General features: G+C 42.9%; 1 protein-coding gene across 2 annotated transcripts in view; it reads right to left on the reverse strand.

The window, feature by feature from the left end:
• Positions 1-8,087: 8,087 nt before the first annotated feature.
• MROH2B (maestro heat like repeat family member 2B) overlaps positions 8,088-17,368 on the reverse strand; it is an 86,788-nt gene continuing 77,507 nt past the window's right edge. Inside the window, exons 36-43 of one of the 2 annotated variants that reach the window (XM_088827565.1) lie at positions 16,425-16,571; positions 15,732-15,914; positions 12,078-12,183; positions 11,797-11,891; positions 11,345-11,479; positions 10,593-10,695; positions 8,632-8,697; positions 8,088-8,194 (exon numbers count right to left, since the gene is read on the reverse strand). In XM_088827565.1, the coding sequence (XP_088683691.1) occupies positions 8,088-8,194; positions 8,632-8,697; positions 10,593-10,695; positions 11,345-11,479; positions 11,797-11,891; positions 12,078-12,183; positions 15,732-15,914; positions 16,425-16,571 (942 nt within the window). Of the gene's footprint in view, positions 8,195-8,631; positions 8,698-10,592; positions 10,696-11,344; positions 11,480-11,796; positions 11,953-12,077; positions 12,184-15,731; positions 15,915-16,424; positions 16,572-17,368 lie in introns of both variants that reach the window. The other variant, XM_055421727.2, reaches the window with a different exon arrangement.

Raw genomic sequence — 17,368 nt, forward strand, 5'->3', positions numbered from 1 at the left:
TAAATTAAAAAGAAAGAGAAATTCTGAGGAATGATAATTCTCAGACTGTAGCTGTAGAAAATTTCTTGCCAGAGAGTTTCTGTCAGGACGTAGATCAAACATTCTGATTAGCTTACAGGTTGCTACCATGTCTGACTGACACGTGTTTTCTAGTTTTATACATAGATAATCTGAAGGATAATTATGGGGTTGGGGACTAAGTCAACTGAGAATATAATGCTGTTAGAAGATGTTTGCTATAACCTTGTTGGAGTCTCTTGAGGACTCCAGAGTAAGTGCTTGGTCTTGGATTTCATGTTTTAAAACTGTGGTGGTATGGGGAAAATCTCATTTAAGCAATCCCCCTGGCTTCTTTCTCTGGAAGCATGTCTCCTTCTTCCCATTTGCGGCTTTTTGTTTTCCTCTTTTCTGGTAAAACTGCCTTCTTAGCAAAGTCAGCCAAGCTAAACGTCTCTGATTTACCAGCAGAACACTGACTTTCACTGTTGGGTTAAAGGGCAGAGTGCTGAATTGCAAAATAATGTCATTCAGAGGGCTTCAAAGTAGTGCTGGCCCATTAAGCAGTCTGTGAACATCACCGAATCTCTATCCTAAAGTAAACACAAGTTGAAAAATGATTACATGTGCAAATAATAGTGAGGCAAGCAGCAGGAGTAAGACTGGAAAACAAATCTGTAATTTCTTCAAGAGCACTTGAATATATGTTTTCTCTATAACTCTATTTCCCTGAGATCTTCAAGAAGTCTCTCCCCGCTGAGTAACACGCCTGTGTCTGAACCATAGAGGTGAACCATGGAGGCCAGCGGAGGAGGATTAACCCAAAGAGAGGCATCAAGGGGTGTGGTGGTGGGCAACTCTGAGTGGATGGTAGTGTTTGGGAGGGGTTAATGGAAATAATTTCTGAGGTGAGCAAATAGATCTAAATTTCTCCTGTCACACAACCTGACTGTGACGTATGCTGTACGTTATGAGAGCAAGCAAGAAGGCTTCAGGGGGAAATTACATTCTGTAAGAGGCCACGAGAGCAGCTGAGCTGGGGTCCTCTGACTAGAGGGGCCACACTGTCTCCATCCTCCCAAGAAGAGCAGCAACATCCACTGAGCTAGGAATGTGCCACATGGGGTGGGATAATCAGCTGGCTTTATATTGTCAATCATGGAATTTATGTTAAGATTTGTGATTCTAATAATAAATTTGTTATTCATTAATATTTATATTGTATAGTTGACATTTAGTTAACAATGATTCTATGCCAGATTTCTACATTCTTTCAGTTCAGTTCAGTTCAGTCGCTCAGTCGTGTCCGACTCTCCGCGACCCTATGAATCACAGCATGCCAGGCCTCCCTGTCCATCACCAACTCCCCGAGTTCACTCAAACTCATGTCCACAGAGTCGGTGATGCCATCCAGCCATCTCATTCTCCGTCGTCCCCTTCTCCTCCCGCCCCCAACCTTTCCCAGCATCAGAGTCTTTTCCAGTGAGTCAACTCGCCGCATGAGGTGGCCAAAGTATTGCAGCTTCAGCTTTAGCATCAGTCCCTCCAATGAACATCCAGGATTGATCTCCTCTAGAATGGACTGGTTGGATCTCCTTGCAGTATAAGGGACTCTCAAGAGTCTTCTCCAACACCACAGTTCAAAAGCATCGATTCTTCGGCGATCAGCTGTCTTCACAGTCCAACTCTCACATCCATACATGACCACGGGAAAAACCATTGCCTTGACTAGACGGACCTTTGTTGTTTACATGTACACTAATATGTCTAATCTTCACAATAGCACCTTGAAGTAGATAAGTATGATCCCAGTTTCAGTTCAGTTCAGTCGCTCAGTCATGTCCAATTTTTGTGACTCCATGGACTGCAGCACGCCAGGCCTCCCTGTCCATCACCAGCTCCTGGAGTTTACTTTAACTCATGTCCATTGAGTCAGTGATACCATGCAACTGTCTCATCCTCTGTCGTCCCCTTCTCCTCTCGCCTTCGATCTTTCCCAGCATCAGGGTCCTTTCAAAGGAGTCAGTTCTTCGCATCAGGTGGCCAAAGTATTGGAGTTTCAGCTTCAACATCAGTCCTTCCAATGAATATTCAGGACTGATTTCCTTTAGGATGGACTGGTTGGATTTCCTTACAGTCCAAGGGACTCTCAAGCGTCTTCTCCAACACCACAGTTCAAAAGCATCAGTTCTTTGATGCTCAGCTTTCTTTATAGTCCAGCTCTCACTTATATACATGACTACCGGAAAAACCATACCTTGGGCTAGACGGACCTTTGTTGGCAAAGTAATGTCTCTGCTTTTTAATATGCTGTCTAGGTTGGTCATAACTTTTCTTCCAAGGAGCAAGAGTCTTTTAATTTCATGGCTGCAGTCACCATCTGCAGTCATTTTGGAGCCCCCCAAAATAAAGTCTGTCACTGTTTCTATTATTGCCCCATCTATTTGCCATGAAGTGATGGGACTAGATGCCATGATGTTAGTTTTCTGAACTTTGAATTTTAAGTTAACTTTTCCACTCTCCTCTTTCACTTTCATTAAGAGGCTCTTTAGTTCTTCTTTGTTTTCTGCCATAAGGGTGATGTCATCTGCATATCTGAGGTTATTGATATTTCCCGGCAATCTTGGTTCCAGCTTGTGCTTCTTCCAGCCCAGCGTTTCTCATGGTGTACTCTGCATATAAGTTAAATAAGCAGGGTGACAATATACAGCCTTGACGTACTCCTTTCCCTATTTGGAACCTGTCTGTTGTTCGATGTCCAGTTCTAACTGTTGCTTCCTGACCCGCATACAGATTTCTCAAAAGGCAGGTCAGGTGGTCTGGTATTCCTATCTCTTTAAGAATTTTCTACAGTTTGTCGTGATCCACACAGTCAAAAGCTTTGGCATAGTCAGTAAAACAGAAATAGATGCTTTTCTGGAACTCTCTTGCTTTTTCTATGATTCAACAGATGTTGGCAATTTGATCTCTGGTTCCTCTGCCTTTTCTAAATCCAGCTTGGATTTAGAAAATTCAACAGTATGTGAAGTTCACGGTTCATGTACTGTGGAAAAATGACCTGGAGTTTTGAGCATTACTTTGCCAGTGTGTGAGATAATCATGCAGTAGTTCAAGCATTCTTTGGCATTGCCTTTCTTTGGGATTGGAATGAAGACTGACCTTTTCCAGTCCTGTGGCCACTGCTGAGTTTTCCAAATTTGCTGACATATTGAGTGTACTTTCACAGCATCATCTTTTAGGATTTGAAATAGCTCAACTGGAATTCCGTCACCTCCACTAGCTTTGCTCATAGTAATGCCTCTTAAGGTCCACTTGACTTCCCATTCCAGGATGTCTGGCTCTAAGTGAGTGATCACACCATCATGATCATCTGGGTCATGAAGACTTTTTTGTACAGTTCTTCTGTGCATTCTTGCCACCTCTTCTTAATATCTTCTGCTTCTGTTAGGGCCCTACCGTCTCTGTCCTTTATCAAACCCATCTTTGTATGAAATGTTCCCTTGGTATCTCTAATTTTCTTCAAGAGATCTCTAGTCTTTCCCATTCTATTGTTTTACTCTATTTCTTTGCATCGATCGCTGAGGAAGCCTTTCTTATTTCTCCTTGCTATTCTTTGGATCTCTGCATTCAAATGGGTTTATCTTTCCTTTTCTCCTTTGTCTTTTGCTTCTCTTATATTCACAGCTATTTGTAAGGCCTCCCCAGACAGCCATTTTGCCTTTTTGCATTTCTTTTCCTTGGGGATGGTCTTGATCCCTGCTTCCTGTACAATGTCACAAACCTCTGTCCATAGTTTTTCAGCCACTCTGTCCATCAGATCTAATCCCTTGAATCTGTTTGTCACTTCCACTGTATAATCATAAGGAATGTGATTTAGGTCATACCTGAATGGTCTACTGGTTTCCCCTACTTTTTTCAATTTAAGTCTGAATTTGGCAATAAAGTGTTTATGATTTGAGCCACAGTCAGCTCCCGGTCTTGTTTTTGCTGACTGTATAGAGCTACTCCATCTTTGGCTGCAACAAATATAAGCAATCTGATTTCAGTATTGACCATCTGGTGATGTCCATGTGTAGAATCTTCTCTCGTGTTGTTGGAAGAGGGTGTTTGTTATGACCAGTGCGTTCTCTTGACAAAACTTTGTTAGCCTTTGCCCTGCTTTGTGTTATATTCCAAGGCCAAATTTGCCTGTTACTCCAGGTGTTTCTTGACTTCCTACTTTTGCATTCCAGTCCCCTGTCATGAAAAGGACATCCTTTTTGGGTGTTAGTTCTAATGGGTCTTCTAGGTCTTCATAGAACCGTTCAACTTCAGCTTCTTCAGCATCACTGGTTGGGGCATAGGCTTAGGTTACTGTGATATTGAATGGTTTGCCTTGGAAACAGAGATCATCCTGTCATTTTTGAGACTGCATCCAAGTACTGCATTTTGGACTCTTTTGTTGACTATAATGGCTACTCCATTTCTTCTAAGGGATTCTTTTGCCCACAGTAGTAGATATAATGGTCATCTGAGTTAAATTCACCCATTCTTATCCATTTTTCACTGATTCCTCTTGCCATCTCCTGTTTGACCACTTCCAATTTACCTTGATTCATGGACCTAACATTCCAGGTTCCTATGCAATATTGTTCTTTGCAGCATCAGACTTTACTTCCATCACCAGTCACATCCACAACTGGGTATTAGTTTTGCTTTGGCTCTATCTATTCACTCTTTCTGGAGTTATTTCTCCACTGGTCTCCAGTAACATATTGGGAACCTACTGACCGGGGGAGTTCATCTTTCAGATTCCTATCTCTTTGCCTTTTCATACTGTTCATGGGGTTCTCAAGGCAAGAATACTGAAGGGTCGTGCCTTTCCCTTCTCCAGTGGCCCATATTTTGTCAGAACTCTCCACCATGACCTGTCTGTCTTGGGTGGCCCTACACCACACGGCTCATAGTTTCATTGAGTTAGACAAGGCTGTGTTCCTTGTTCCCAGTTTACAAGGTCCATGATCCCAGTTTACAGATGTGGATATTGAAGTACAGGTAGGTAAAAAGATTTTTTCCAAGTCACACAGCCTGTAAAGGGTGAAGCTGGAATGTGATAAAAAGGGTCTTGGAAATTCATGTCAGGATGAATCCCTATAAGATTAGGGTTTAGATAAAAGTTCAGTTGTGGTATGTGTTTCATATGGCCATTCTACCTAATTTCCACCAATCAATGAATGATAAGGGAGGCTCTTTGCTGGTTGCCAGGATGGGTGAAGAGTAATAGTGGAGATGGATATGTGAAGAAGTATCAGATGAGATCTTGTGTGAGTGAATTTATACTTGTTGAGAATGTCCTATAGTTCTGAGTGGCTCAGCCCAAATTCTGTTACAACTCTTTGCCCCATATTCTGAAATTGTCTTGTGGGATACTGTAGCTATTAGGTACATACGGCTACTTAAAATTAAAAACTTAATTTCTCTGATTAGCTATATTTTAAGGCTAGTGGCTACCATATTGGCCAGTGCAGATATAGAGCATTTCCATCATTGCAGAAAGTTCTATTGGAAATGTCATTTGACTTAAAATAACCTGCCAAAGAGGTCAACGAAGACGTATTTCTTGCCTTCTTGTTTTGTTTCATGTGTGTTAATGCTTTGGAATAGCTCCTGATTCCATTAAGAATTTAATCAAAGCCATTATCCCAAAATACACCTACATAATTATACACAGAAACTTGCATACAACTTCAGGTGGGATCACAGACTCTCTGTGTAACAGCTACCCATCAGTGCATAGCAAACTGCCTTAAAGCTTAGTGGCTTAACAACACGGATTTATTATCTCATGCAGTTTTGTGGTTCAGGAATCCGGGAGTGGTTTAGCTTAGTGATTCTGACCCAGGACTCTGGTTAGATTGTACTGGAGTGACCAGATTTAGCAAATAAAAATACAAAATGTTCAGTTAATTTGGGATTTTAGAAAAACAATAAATAATTCTTTAGTAGAAGTGTGTCCCATGCAATAATCAGGACACACTTTTACTGAAACAAGTACTCATTGCTTGCCAGAAATTCAAATTTCATTGGGCATTCTGTATTTTATCTCATAATCCAGTCAATGTGTCAACTGAGGCTTCAATCATCTGAAGGCTTTGCCCAGGGCTCATGGATTCATTTCCAAGATGTTTCCTTAACGAACCTAGCAAGTTAGCTCTGGTTGTTTGTAGAAGGAATCAGTTCTTGGCCACATGGATCTCTTTATGGGCTGCTTGAGCATCCCTATGTTGGCAGCTGGCTTCCTCCACAATGGGTGATTCAAGAGAGGGCAGTACCATTTATGATCTTGCCTTGAAAGTCACACACTGTCATTTCTGAACTTTTGTATTGATTGCACAGGGCATTTCTATTCACTGTGGGAAAAGGGTTACAGGAACACCAAGAGGCAAGAATCATTTGGAGCCATCCTGGAGGCTGGCTCCATCCTCTGGAAATTATATACAGAAATCATAGAGTATAAGTTTCATGAGGGTAGAATTTTTCTACTTTTTTTCCTCATCGTCGTAGCCCCAGTGGCTGTAACAGTGCCTTATGCATTTATAGGCACTCAATAAATATTTGTTCAATGGATGAATAAGTGAGACTCTGGTCTAAAATCTCTGACCTAAGAGACTCCTCTGGTTCCTAAAATGTTTGGTGGAAATGAAAGATATTTTCTCAAGAACTTGAGGATGAAGGGATTAGAATATAGATTAGAGGAATTTATAAGGAGACATGTCAATTTAGTAAGTGTTGCAGTTGTTTGCAAAAATAATCCTAGAATTTACTGGAAAACTGGGGAGTTTTGAAGAAGGCACTAACATTCTGTTTCTAGACTGCTGTGCTAATCTATAGATTCTAGACTTGAACTGCAACACTTCCAGTCTCCAGCCAACCCTGCTTACTTCAGACTGGGCCCCACAATCCGAATTGGCAAGAGCCAGTTCCTTAATATCCTGTAACTGTTTGTCCTGAGTTCAGTGGTTTTTGTATACTGACAGACTCCTAGTTTTTCTCAAGTCTGGAGTCAAGAGGAGATTCTGCCAGCAACCAAGGACCTCTCTGTCAGTCCCGAACAGGTTTTTCCTCCAATTGCATGGCTTGTCCCTATACTTGTGCTACTAAATATAAAAGGTATATAGTTATGATAACCCCTAGATTTTCTCTAATTGTTTAATGCACAGTGTTAAATACATTGCACCCTTAAAGCTGTCTATCAGTATATCTTTATTTCAGAAATCTGAACAAAGGGCCAGATCATAATTGAGCTCAGTGTTTGAAATTTAAATATCCACAAGACAAAAATAATAGCAAAAAATAAGGCTGCTAATGAATGACTGTGATAGTGGTGGTGTTAAATGAGTCCTGGACTCTGTGTTAGAAGTTTCTTTGTCTAAACGTGACTTCCTGTACATAGCTTTTCAGGTGTGCATTGTGAAAAAGAGTGAAGAGTTATGATTCAGATGCCATGAAGCAGGTTAACACATATGCACTTGCACACACACAATTCAAAGGGAGGAATGCTCTAGGATAAAAATGGAAAGGAGACAGTGAGATTTAACACAATGTCAAGAAGGATCTTTTGTAGAAAAGTCCCTGGGGCACAATCTTGACATGTAAATTACAAAGTAAGAACAGACAGGTTAAAGTTTGTCATAAGAGTGTTTTTTAGAGAGAAACGAGCATGAGTAGCAAGTCAAAACTGGCAAAGATATGAAAAGGGGCTATGTGCGGAAAGTAGCAGCAGTTCCCTTCTCAGTGGCAGCAGAATTGCTTGACGTTCTGTCATTTTTTTGGTATCTGCTGGGATGTAAGCTTCCATAGAAGGCTGTCTTGTGCAAAGGCCATGTGGCTGTCACCACTCACATCACAGGTTATTCCTCATGCTAACTGGTGTGTGTGGTTTTTGCTAACAGAAACCACCAGGGAGTCTGGAGGGTAAGGGATATACCACTACCTCAAGATCCCCACCCTGGGTGCCACCTCTTTCTTCAAGATACTACAAGTTTGTGAGTTGTGAGGATGAAGACAGGAGTCAGTTATAGAAAAAGCCTAGCAGTTTATTTCCTGATGGTTTACAGATGGACACTTATCTCTTTACACCTTCTCAGGAGGGTCTGCATGGCAGCTTCGGCTGCTCTCTGGACACTGATACAGGGATCCTGTCGAAGTGCTTGGAGCCCTGAAATGGGAAGAATAGCAACGTCCACTGGGGGAAGAAAGCCAAGGTCCAAGCTTTGCAGTGCAGGGAAGCCTCCACTAAGGATCAGAGCTACGTGGGGCTCAGGTCCCTGGGCTCACATTTCACCCTAAGGGGTAGGATTTGGATCCACAAAATTAGAAACACTGAAATACGGGAAGGGAAGATGCTGACCTTGGGACCAGTAGGTTTATAAACACTCGAAAAATTGAAGTCTGTTGGGAATGGTGCCTGCAATGGGATGGAGCTGGGGGTCACCTTACACTCTGGAGAAAGTTCAGTATCTGGGGAGCATCAGGGACCACTGATGATGGGCTATACTGTGATTTTACAGCTGATGTGGAACTTGGAGTGGTGTTAGTTTCTCTTTCTGTAAGAATATAACAGGGCCCTGGACAGAAACTAGGGTTGATACTCACGTGTGGTCAGTTGTTCTCTGTCTACTAGCTCCACATATTGGAAGGTCAAATTGAGAACAATGGCATCTAAAATCAACAGGAAGAAAAGTTACTGATTTTGCTATAGAGGAATTGGCCACAAAAAGTCAGGGCAGAGTCTGCACCTGGTCAGAAGTTAAGTGGTCTGAATAGTGAATGAACAAGCTAGGCTTCCCTTGCACCTCCAGGATGATGTGAGGGTGACGTGTGTGGAGTCTTGAGTGCCGTGACGAAGCGGTTGCTCGTCTACCATGTTACTGGGAAAACTCACACTATGTCCTCCGGGGGGCGGGCAGTGTGAGTTGTCAGGGTTTTGAACATGTATGGCCCCTGTCTTCCAAAAGTTTACAACATAGTTAGGGGGCTATGGCTTTTCCAGTAGTCATGTACGAATGTGAGAGTTGGACCATAAAGAAGGCTGATCACCGAAGAATTGATGCTATTGAAATGTGGAGCTGGAGAAGACTCTTGAGAGTCTTTTGGATGGCAAGGAAATCAAACCAGTCAATCCTAAAGGAAAACAGCCCTGAATATTCATTGGAAGGACTGATGCTGAAGCTGAAACTCCAATACTTTGGCCACCTGATGCGAAGAGCTTACTCATTGGAAAAGACCCTGATGCTGGGAAAGACTGAGGGCAGGAGGAGAAGGGGACGACAGAGGATGAGATAGTTGGACGGCATCACCAACTCAAGGCACATGAGTTTGAGCAAACTCCAGGAGATAGTGAAGGACAGCGAAGCCTGGCATGCTGCAGTTCATGGGCTCACAAAGAGTTGGACATATTTTAGTGACTGAACAACAACAAAAAGGGTGTCCTCTATAGGATCCAATAAGGGATCCTTAGGATCCTGGCTTCCCTGGTGGCTCAGACAGTAAAGAGTCTGCCTGCAGTGTGGGAGATGCAGGTTCGATCCCTGGGTCGGTAATATCCCCTGGAGAAGGAAATGGCAACCCACCCTAGTATTCTTGCCTGGAAAATCCCATGGATGGAGTCCAGCAGGCTACTGTCCATGGAGTCGCAAAGAGTCAGACATGACTGAGTGACTTCACTTTCTTTCTTTCTTTCTTAAAGGTGGCCAACCCAGTGGGCCTATTCATTGTGGGCCTGATTAGATGGAATGGGTTTCATGATAAGACTTAATCCTCAGCAATTCACTTACTTTCCTCTTTTATTTTATAGATCAAACAAAGAGGCAACACAGTGAAATTAAGTGAATTGTCCAGAATCACCTAGCAGAGCCAAGGTCCGCTGGCCCCCATGCACCCATACACTTTTCACTAGTTATCACATTGCTGCTAAAGCTCTCAGCTTGAACTGAGTTTAGAAGGTTGACTATGGTTTATGTTAACAGGTGATACAAAGGAAAACAATTTGGCAGGGGCTACAGGCTTGGATCAAAGACCTGGGGAAACGAGGGAGCAGTGACTTGCAACCAGAAGAAGCAGGAAGGATCCAAATAGGGAGAATGGTCTGATGAAAAGAGAATGATTGTTGGGAATTCAGAAGCTGCTACTGTAAGTTTGCAAAGAGAACAGGTTCTTTTGAGGGAAGATGTTGTAATACATAAAATGAATTTTCTGGCTTATTATTATTATTATTTTTTTTTTGGTCATACCAATCATAGTGGTCTTCCCAGGTGGCACTTGTGGTAAAGAACCCACATGCCAATGCAGGAGACATAAGAGACAAGAGTTTGATCCCTGGGTTGGGAAGATCCCTTGGAGGAAGGTGTGGCAACCCACTCCAGTATTCTTGCCTGGAGAAGCCTATGGACAGAGGAGCCTGGCAGGCTACAGACCACAGGGTTGGAAAGAGTCAGATATGACTGAAGCAACAGCACACAGTCATACCAGCATTCATGCTGGGGTAGCTTCCAGGCAAAGCAGAACAGGGTGGCAAGGAGCAGACCTGTGAGTGGAGAGACTGGACATGGCCTCACCTGTGAGTTTGATGGCTGCACTCCTGATGGTCTCCCAGCTGCTGCTGAAGAACGTGAATGAGTGTGTGTGGAGGATCCATAGGATTTCTTGGTTTCTCTTCGACTGGAAGAGATGGGTGTTTCAAAGAGGGCAACTGAAAGTGGGAGGGGCGGGTGGGCAAGGGAAGGACTGGGAGTTAGGGATGAGCAGATGCAAATTAGTGTATACAGAATGGATAAACAAGGTCCTGCTGAATAGCACAGGGAACTATAGTCAATATCCTGTGATAAACCAGAATGAAAAGGAACACGAAAAAGAATATATAACTGAGTTATTTGGCTGTTGAGTGGAAATTAACACAACCCTGTAAATCAACTATACTTCAATAAATTAAAAAAAAAAAAAGAAGGCAACTGAAAAGTGACCCTTTAAGAAATTCAGCATCCTATAGGCCCCAAGAACAGACATCAAAAGACCAGTGAGCATGCATACAGCCGTTAACTATTCTATTGGAAAGTGTCTTATAGCTATTTCATTCTAAATTTAATCAGGGTGGTGCTGGACTAATCAAAAGATGTTTCAGCAATCAAGGGCAGATTCAAGCTGGAACTTGGGGACAGAGTAGAGGGTGATGTGGCAGGATATCCAGTATCACTGTTCTTCCCAGATGGTTCTGGCTCTAGCTGGGACTCTTTGCTATGTGCTTTGCCTTCTGGGATTTGCCTGGACTCTTGGCCTGAATTTTTGGAAGCAGCACCTATCGCACACTCACCAGCTTCATGCAGAACTGCCTGTAGAAATCCCTGGCTCTTGGTAGATCCTGACCATCCAGGAGATGGTCTAATACCCCATAGAGTTCCTGGAGGCCCAGAAAAGGGATGCAGATGATCAGGACATCACGGCAAGCCTGGAAAACAGAGTTTTCTGTGTCACAGCACATAATGCTAGTTCGCCTCCCAGAAGGAAAGGCAGGCTTATTGGTGTGTTGGGAAAAGAGCAGTAAAGAGTGATGCGAGGGCTACCACCTTCCCAGTTTCAAAGATGGAAGTGCAAACTCAGGAAGTGATGGCCAAAAAAGAACCCAGGATGGGATAACTGGTTTTCAGGTTCATTTGAGACTGGTGTCTTCAGATACGGCTTCTGGTCCAGCCAGACCAGGCTTCCTGGCACCTCTCGGCCACGGGCAGAGGAGGAGGTGCAGCTGTCTGTGCAAGGGCCACTTACAGTTCCAATCTTGGGATTGGGGTCCCAGAGGTGGAGAAGGAATGAAATCATGCTCTTTTTTATTTCTTCAGCAAAAAAAATCTTCCACCTTCTTCCTGTTAGGGATGCCAGATTCTCAAATAAGAGGATGGCAGTCAGCCTCACATCATCCTGCTCCTGTGGTGACAGATGCATGTTGTGGGTGAGTCCCCCACACGGCCATCCCCAGCTGGAAACCCCCCAGCCCACTCTACCCCTTCCCATTCAGTAAAGGAAGCTGCAGCCCAGGCACTAGAGCTCGCTTGTCACAGCCTTTGTGTCTTCCAAGAACGCCCTTCCTTTCCCAGTATCTTTCCACCCACATGACACGAGTTTAGAGCTGGAGACTTGGTTTTTGACTTTGAGGAACTAATGAGGAAATGTGACCACAGGAATAATAAACAGGGAATGCTGGCAGCAGAAGGCCAGGGAGGGTTCTTGTTTATTCTTATTTTATACATATTAATCTGATTGCATCATTAGCCTGGAGTTTTGGGGCCTCTGATCTAAACTGCTCAAGGTCTAGGATGCTTCTCCAAGATCCCATACACTTTCCAAAGGGATTATAGGAAGCTCAGAAATTTGGGCTTTGGGTCTCAGAGAGAGAGAGAGAGAGGATAAACAAAAAAGTGCTTAGCCCCACTCTTGTATATATGAAGTTATGGAGCACACTTGCCTACTGTCCAGGAGGGTTGGCAATGCTTTTTAAAAGGCAAAAGGTTTATGCGACCTCAAAAGGTGGTGGAGAAAGATGGCCTTCTATTATCTCAGACACTTTGTTGATATGGTTTAGAGTTCTAACAAACTCTGATGAATTTTCTGGAGGTTTTCTTTTTTCTTTATTTTTCTTGAGGGAGTTGGGTATCTAGAAAACTAGTCTAAAATACCTATAGGAAGGCAGAAGGATGAGGGGAAAGGTCATTCCAGGTAACAGAATATTATTTAGATTAGCAACAAACAAGGACCAATAAAAAAGCATTCCCATGGACACGATGGGGAGAAGATTTTGCTTTGAGAGCAAAATAAAATGTGTGTGAGAAGTGGGCATATAAACAAAAGTGTTATGAAAAAGGATGCTAATAAAGATCCACCATAAAAAAATAAAGATGGCTTGTTGGGAAAAGGCTAGAAAAGTTAAATGCATGAGATGTGACCTTGTAGAATGGAAATGGAAGTGGACATGTTCTTTAAACGTTCTAGAAGTAAGGTCAAGGTGTATTTTTAAAAGATCTCCTTTTAGAAAGAGAAGCAACCCAATGACAAAGTATCCAAAAGCTAGAGAGTTATTTACTTAAAAAAAAGAAGAAACCATTTGAATTTTCTAAAATCAAAGACCTAAGGAGATCCAACCAGTCCGTTCTAAAGGAGATCGATCCTGGGTGTTCACTGGAAGGACTGATGCTAAAGCTGAAGCTCCAATACTTTGGCCACCTCATGCGACGAGTTGACTAACTGGAAAAGACTCTAATTCTGGGAGGGATTGGGGGCGGGAGGAGAAGGGGACGACAGAGAATGAGATGGCTGGATGGCATCACCGACTCGATGGACATGAGTTTGAGTGAACTCCGGGAGTTGGTGATGGACAAGGAGGCCTGGCGTGCTGTGATTCATGGGGTTGCAAAGAGTCGGTCACGACTGAGCAACTGAAATGAACTGAACTGAACTGAAAGATAAGTCAAGGAGGAATTAACCAATTGGGACAATGAGAAAGCAGAAAAGAGAAGGGCAGACGTGTTTTGGGTGCTGGGAGAAGTATTAAAGTTTAATGTCCTGGTTATAGAGAGTGACGTGAGTGCTTGGGTGCTGGCGTGGGAAGTAGCAGTGAGAGGGTCCCGCAGCATGGGACAGCAGCTGTATTTTCTGTTCTACCATTTTTTCAAAGTGTTACCATATTTTTTGGATTTTCAAGAAAGTACTTGAATAGTGAAGAAAAGAAAGAGAGCATTTGGAGATTACAGAATTGTATGTTTTATCTATAGAAAAATATAGGGTCAAAGTATCATAATTTATTTGGAGAAACAGAGCATTGCATGCATGCAGTTGCTTTAGTTGTGTCCAACTCTTTACAGCTTATGGACAGTAGCCCACCAGGCTTTTCTGTATATGGGATTCTCCAGTCAACAATACTGGGGTGGGTTGCCATGCCCTCCTCTAGGGGATTTTCCCAGCCCAGGGATCCAACCTGCATCTCTTAAATCTACCACATTGGCAGGCAGATTCTTTACCACTAGCACCACCTGGAAAGCCCTAAAAAGAGCATTACAGGACTGTAAAGAACATGTCATTATTAAGACTCAATTTTTGTCATATTTTGTGCAAATTTGATGAGGTTGATACCTACTAGAAATGAAAAAGTTCTAACCTAACAACCAGAAAGACTTTAGATTTTTTTTCTTTTGCAGTAAGGGTGAGAAACATTCTTTTGACTATAAAACTTGTAGATAGACTTGTGAATATTGAAGGCTGAAATCCAAGAGTGTTACTATCATTGAATCAACAACAGTCCAGGAAACCTAATGGGTGGGGGGCTCTCTGGGGCTAGCTTCAGCCCTTTGTTGTTAAAAATTGTTTCAGTTATCTGTGTAGTGAAGAAAACAACATCTTTGTTATTTCACAGAAGATATTGGATTGAGTGAAAGCCCACAAAATATTTTTGAGTACAAAATGAGAACTAATACATTGGAGAAAGTAGTTGGAAACCAGCAGAAAGCTGCTTTCAAAGGTCAGGTTTAGATTCACACAAGAGAAACTAAAACACACAAAACTGGTGGACTATGGACTGAGGGCATGTATTACAAACTGAAATCTGGAGGTCAGGGTGGTTAATAAATTGCTAAAGAGTCAGGAAGAAAGGGTAAGATTAAAAAAAAAAAACACTGGAGTGAATAAATAGGAAAAAATTGGACTTGAGAGGTGATTTTTCTTCAGATTCTATTCAATACTTCTCAGGCCTCATTTAGAGATACAACACAGTCACTGGCTTGTAAAATATTAAGGAGCTGAAAAATTAGGTTTATGGTGAATAATGAAGGAAATAAAGACTCTTCATTCTGGAGACTATCAGGTGAACAGGTAATTTAATAAAGCCTTAATGTTTAAGAAGAATGCACTAGAGGAGACAGCCAAGAGTTTCCATCTCCTCCAATCATGCAACAGCAGCAGACAGGTTTAGATGATTAAAAAATAGGTTTATGTTAGATGTGAAATAGATTTCTATATTAATGACAGCGAATAAACCAAGAAGAAATAATAAAATCTAGTTTCCCAGGAGGTATAAAGAAAAATGACCTTCCTTTGCCTAGGATCATTGACTGATCTTTTCTGAAATGAGGGCTGTAAACTACATCAGGGGTTGACAAAATTTTTCCATAAAAGACCAAATGCTGAATAATTTAGACTTCGCGGGCCACATGGTTTCTGTAACAACTAATCAGTTCTACAGATGAAGTGTGAAGGCTGCCATAGATAATATATAAACAATGAGCATGGCTGTGTTCCAATAACACTACACTTGCAAAAAGATGTTCTGGGTCGAATTTGGCCCATGAGCCATGGGGCAGTTTAATGACTCCTGGATGAAATGAACTACACAAGAATTTTAAGTCTTTGAAATCCTGCACGTGAAAAAGATAGTGTTGGAGGCATCAACGTCTAGCCCTGTAATGAGTACTGTCATCATCTGTGTTCCCCCAACGGCAAACATTGAGGTAAGGATTTAAGTGTAAGGGATTTATGTGGGAGGTGAACCCACGTACATGCCTAGGAAGCAAGATGGACAAGAGAGGAAGGCTATGAAAAGGAATATAAGTGGGTATGGCAGATGGACACCAAACTGGTCTGCTGCAAGCACTGCCTGAACCTCTTTCTGTTCACTCACTTCTTCTGGGGAGGGAAGATTCCTGAACAGGTTCACTTACATCTTCAAAGAAGGTTCTTGTTTGCAGCACTATTTCTTTGAAGTAGAAGCTCACGTCTCTGTCTGTGAGCAGATCCAGGATCTTTTTTAGAGCCTTCAAGCTTTCACAGACGACCTCAGTGCGGGCCAGGTGATAGAGGCCTCTGATGACAGATTCTAACATTATCTGCTTGTGCTTCTTCACCTGTTTTGAAATAAGGTCTCTTAACCTCGAAAACTGTTCTATGTGTATCTGGAATAGGGTAGGAGACCCCAGAGAAGGGGACTGACATTCTGTTAGGGTCATGGATCCTTCAACACAAGAGCCATTACTTCAGCAACTTATTTGGATTTTCACTTAATTTCTGAAATTAACACACATGGTTACCCCATGTGTAACCATGGGGTGTGGGTTACTAAATAATTATTTAAAAACTCTGCTTGTGTCCATGCATGCTCAGTTGGGTCCAATTTCTTGCAACCCCATGGACTGTAGCCCACCAGGCTCCTCTCCATGGGATTTTCCAGGCAAGAATAATGGGGTGGGTTGCCATTTCCTTCTCCAGAGGATCTTCCCAACCCAGGGATGGAAACTGTCTCCTGTGTCTCTTGCATTGGCAGATGGATTCCTTTTTTTTTAACCACTGAGCCACTTGGGAAGCCCCTAACTCTACTTATATGAACAACTTTTTGTCCCTCCCTCAACCCCTTTTACCTTGTGAGGGGCTCCAGAAGCTGTGTTACCAAGACCCCGGATGGCCATTTGCCTCAGGATGGGGTTGGAGTCCCAAGCACTCTGATCCATCAGGACAAGCACATCCCGTAGATTCCCGTGCTTCCAAAGGATTGGCTCCTTCATGAGCTGAAAATGACACACTTCTCCCCTTTAGTTGAGGGAAGGGCCTCCCTTCAGGAGAGTTCTGAAGGCATCCCAGCTATGATGAAAGGGTAGGGCCCCAGCTGCTTGTGGAGCAGAGGAAGAAGCCTTGGGTGAATACTCAAATCTGGCAGGAACTGAGCTCCAGTGGTAAGCAACCCACAGGTCAAGGTTATGAGCTGATGAGAACCAAAACACCTAGTTAAGAATATTTGTGCAGTTGCTTAGTTGCTCAGTTGTGTCTGACTCTTTGCGACCTCATGGAATAAAACCCGCCAGGCTCCTCTGTCCATGGAGATTCTCTGGGCAAGAATACTAGAGTGGGTTGCCATGCCCTCCTCAAGGGGATCTTCCTAATCCACGAATCAAACTGGGGTCTCCTGCATTGCAGGCAGATTCTTTACCAGCTGAGCTACCAGGGAAGCCCAGTTAAGAAGATAATTCTCATCTAAATGGGAAAATGGACCATGGCAAACAGAAGTAACTGATGGTGGTATTTCTCTGGATTGGCTGGGCCAGCCTTTATCTCAGGGTGTGGAGGGACTGTAGTATTGATATATTTGTTGGTTATATTTTGTTTTGTCTTTTGCAGGTTAATTCTCTATCCTTCTCGGCTTTGGAAATGGATGTCTACAGACCAGAGGGCAGGAAGAGGACGAGGCTGGGTTCTTTTTCCACTCTCTCTCTCTGCTCAGGTACTGTATCTCTGGCAGTCGTTGGGCCTCTCCACTCCCAAAACTCCCAGTGAAGGTCCCTCTTCCGTGGCTCTGGTTCTCATTGAA

Source organism: Moschus berezovskii, chromosome 18 (assembly GCF_049115385.1).
Source record: "Moschus berezovskii isolate FMDL1 chromosome 18, NW_MosBer_1.0, whole genome shotgun sequence".
In the NCBI taxonomy this organism is placed as follows: Eukaryota; Metazoa; Chordata; class Mammalia; order Artiodactyla; family Moschidae; genus Moschus; species Moschus berezovskii.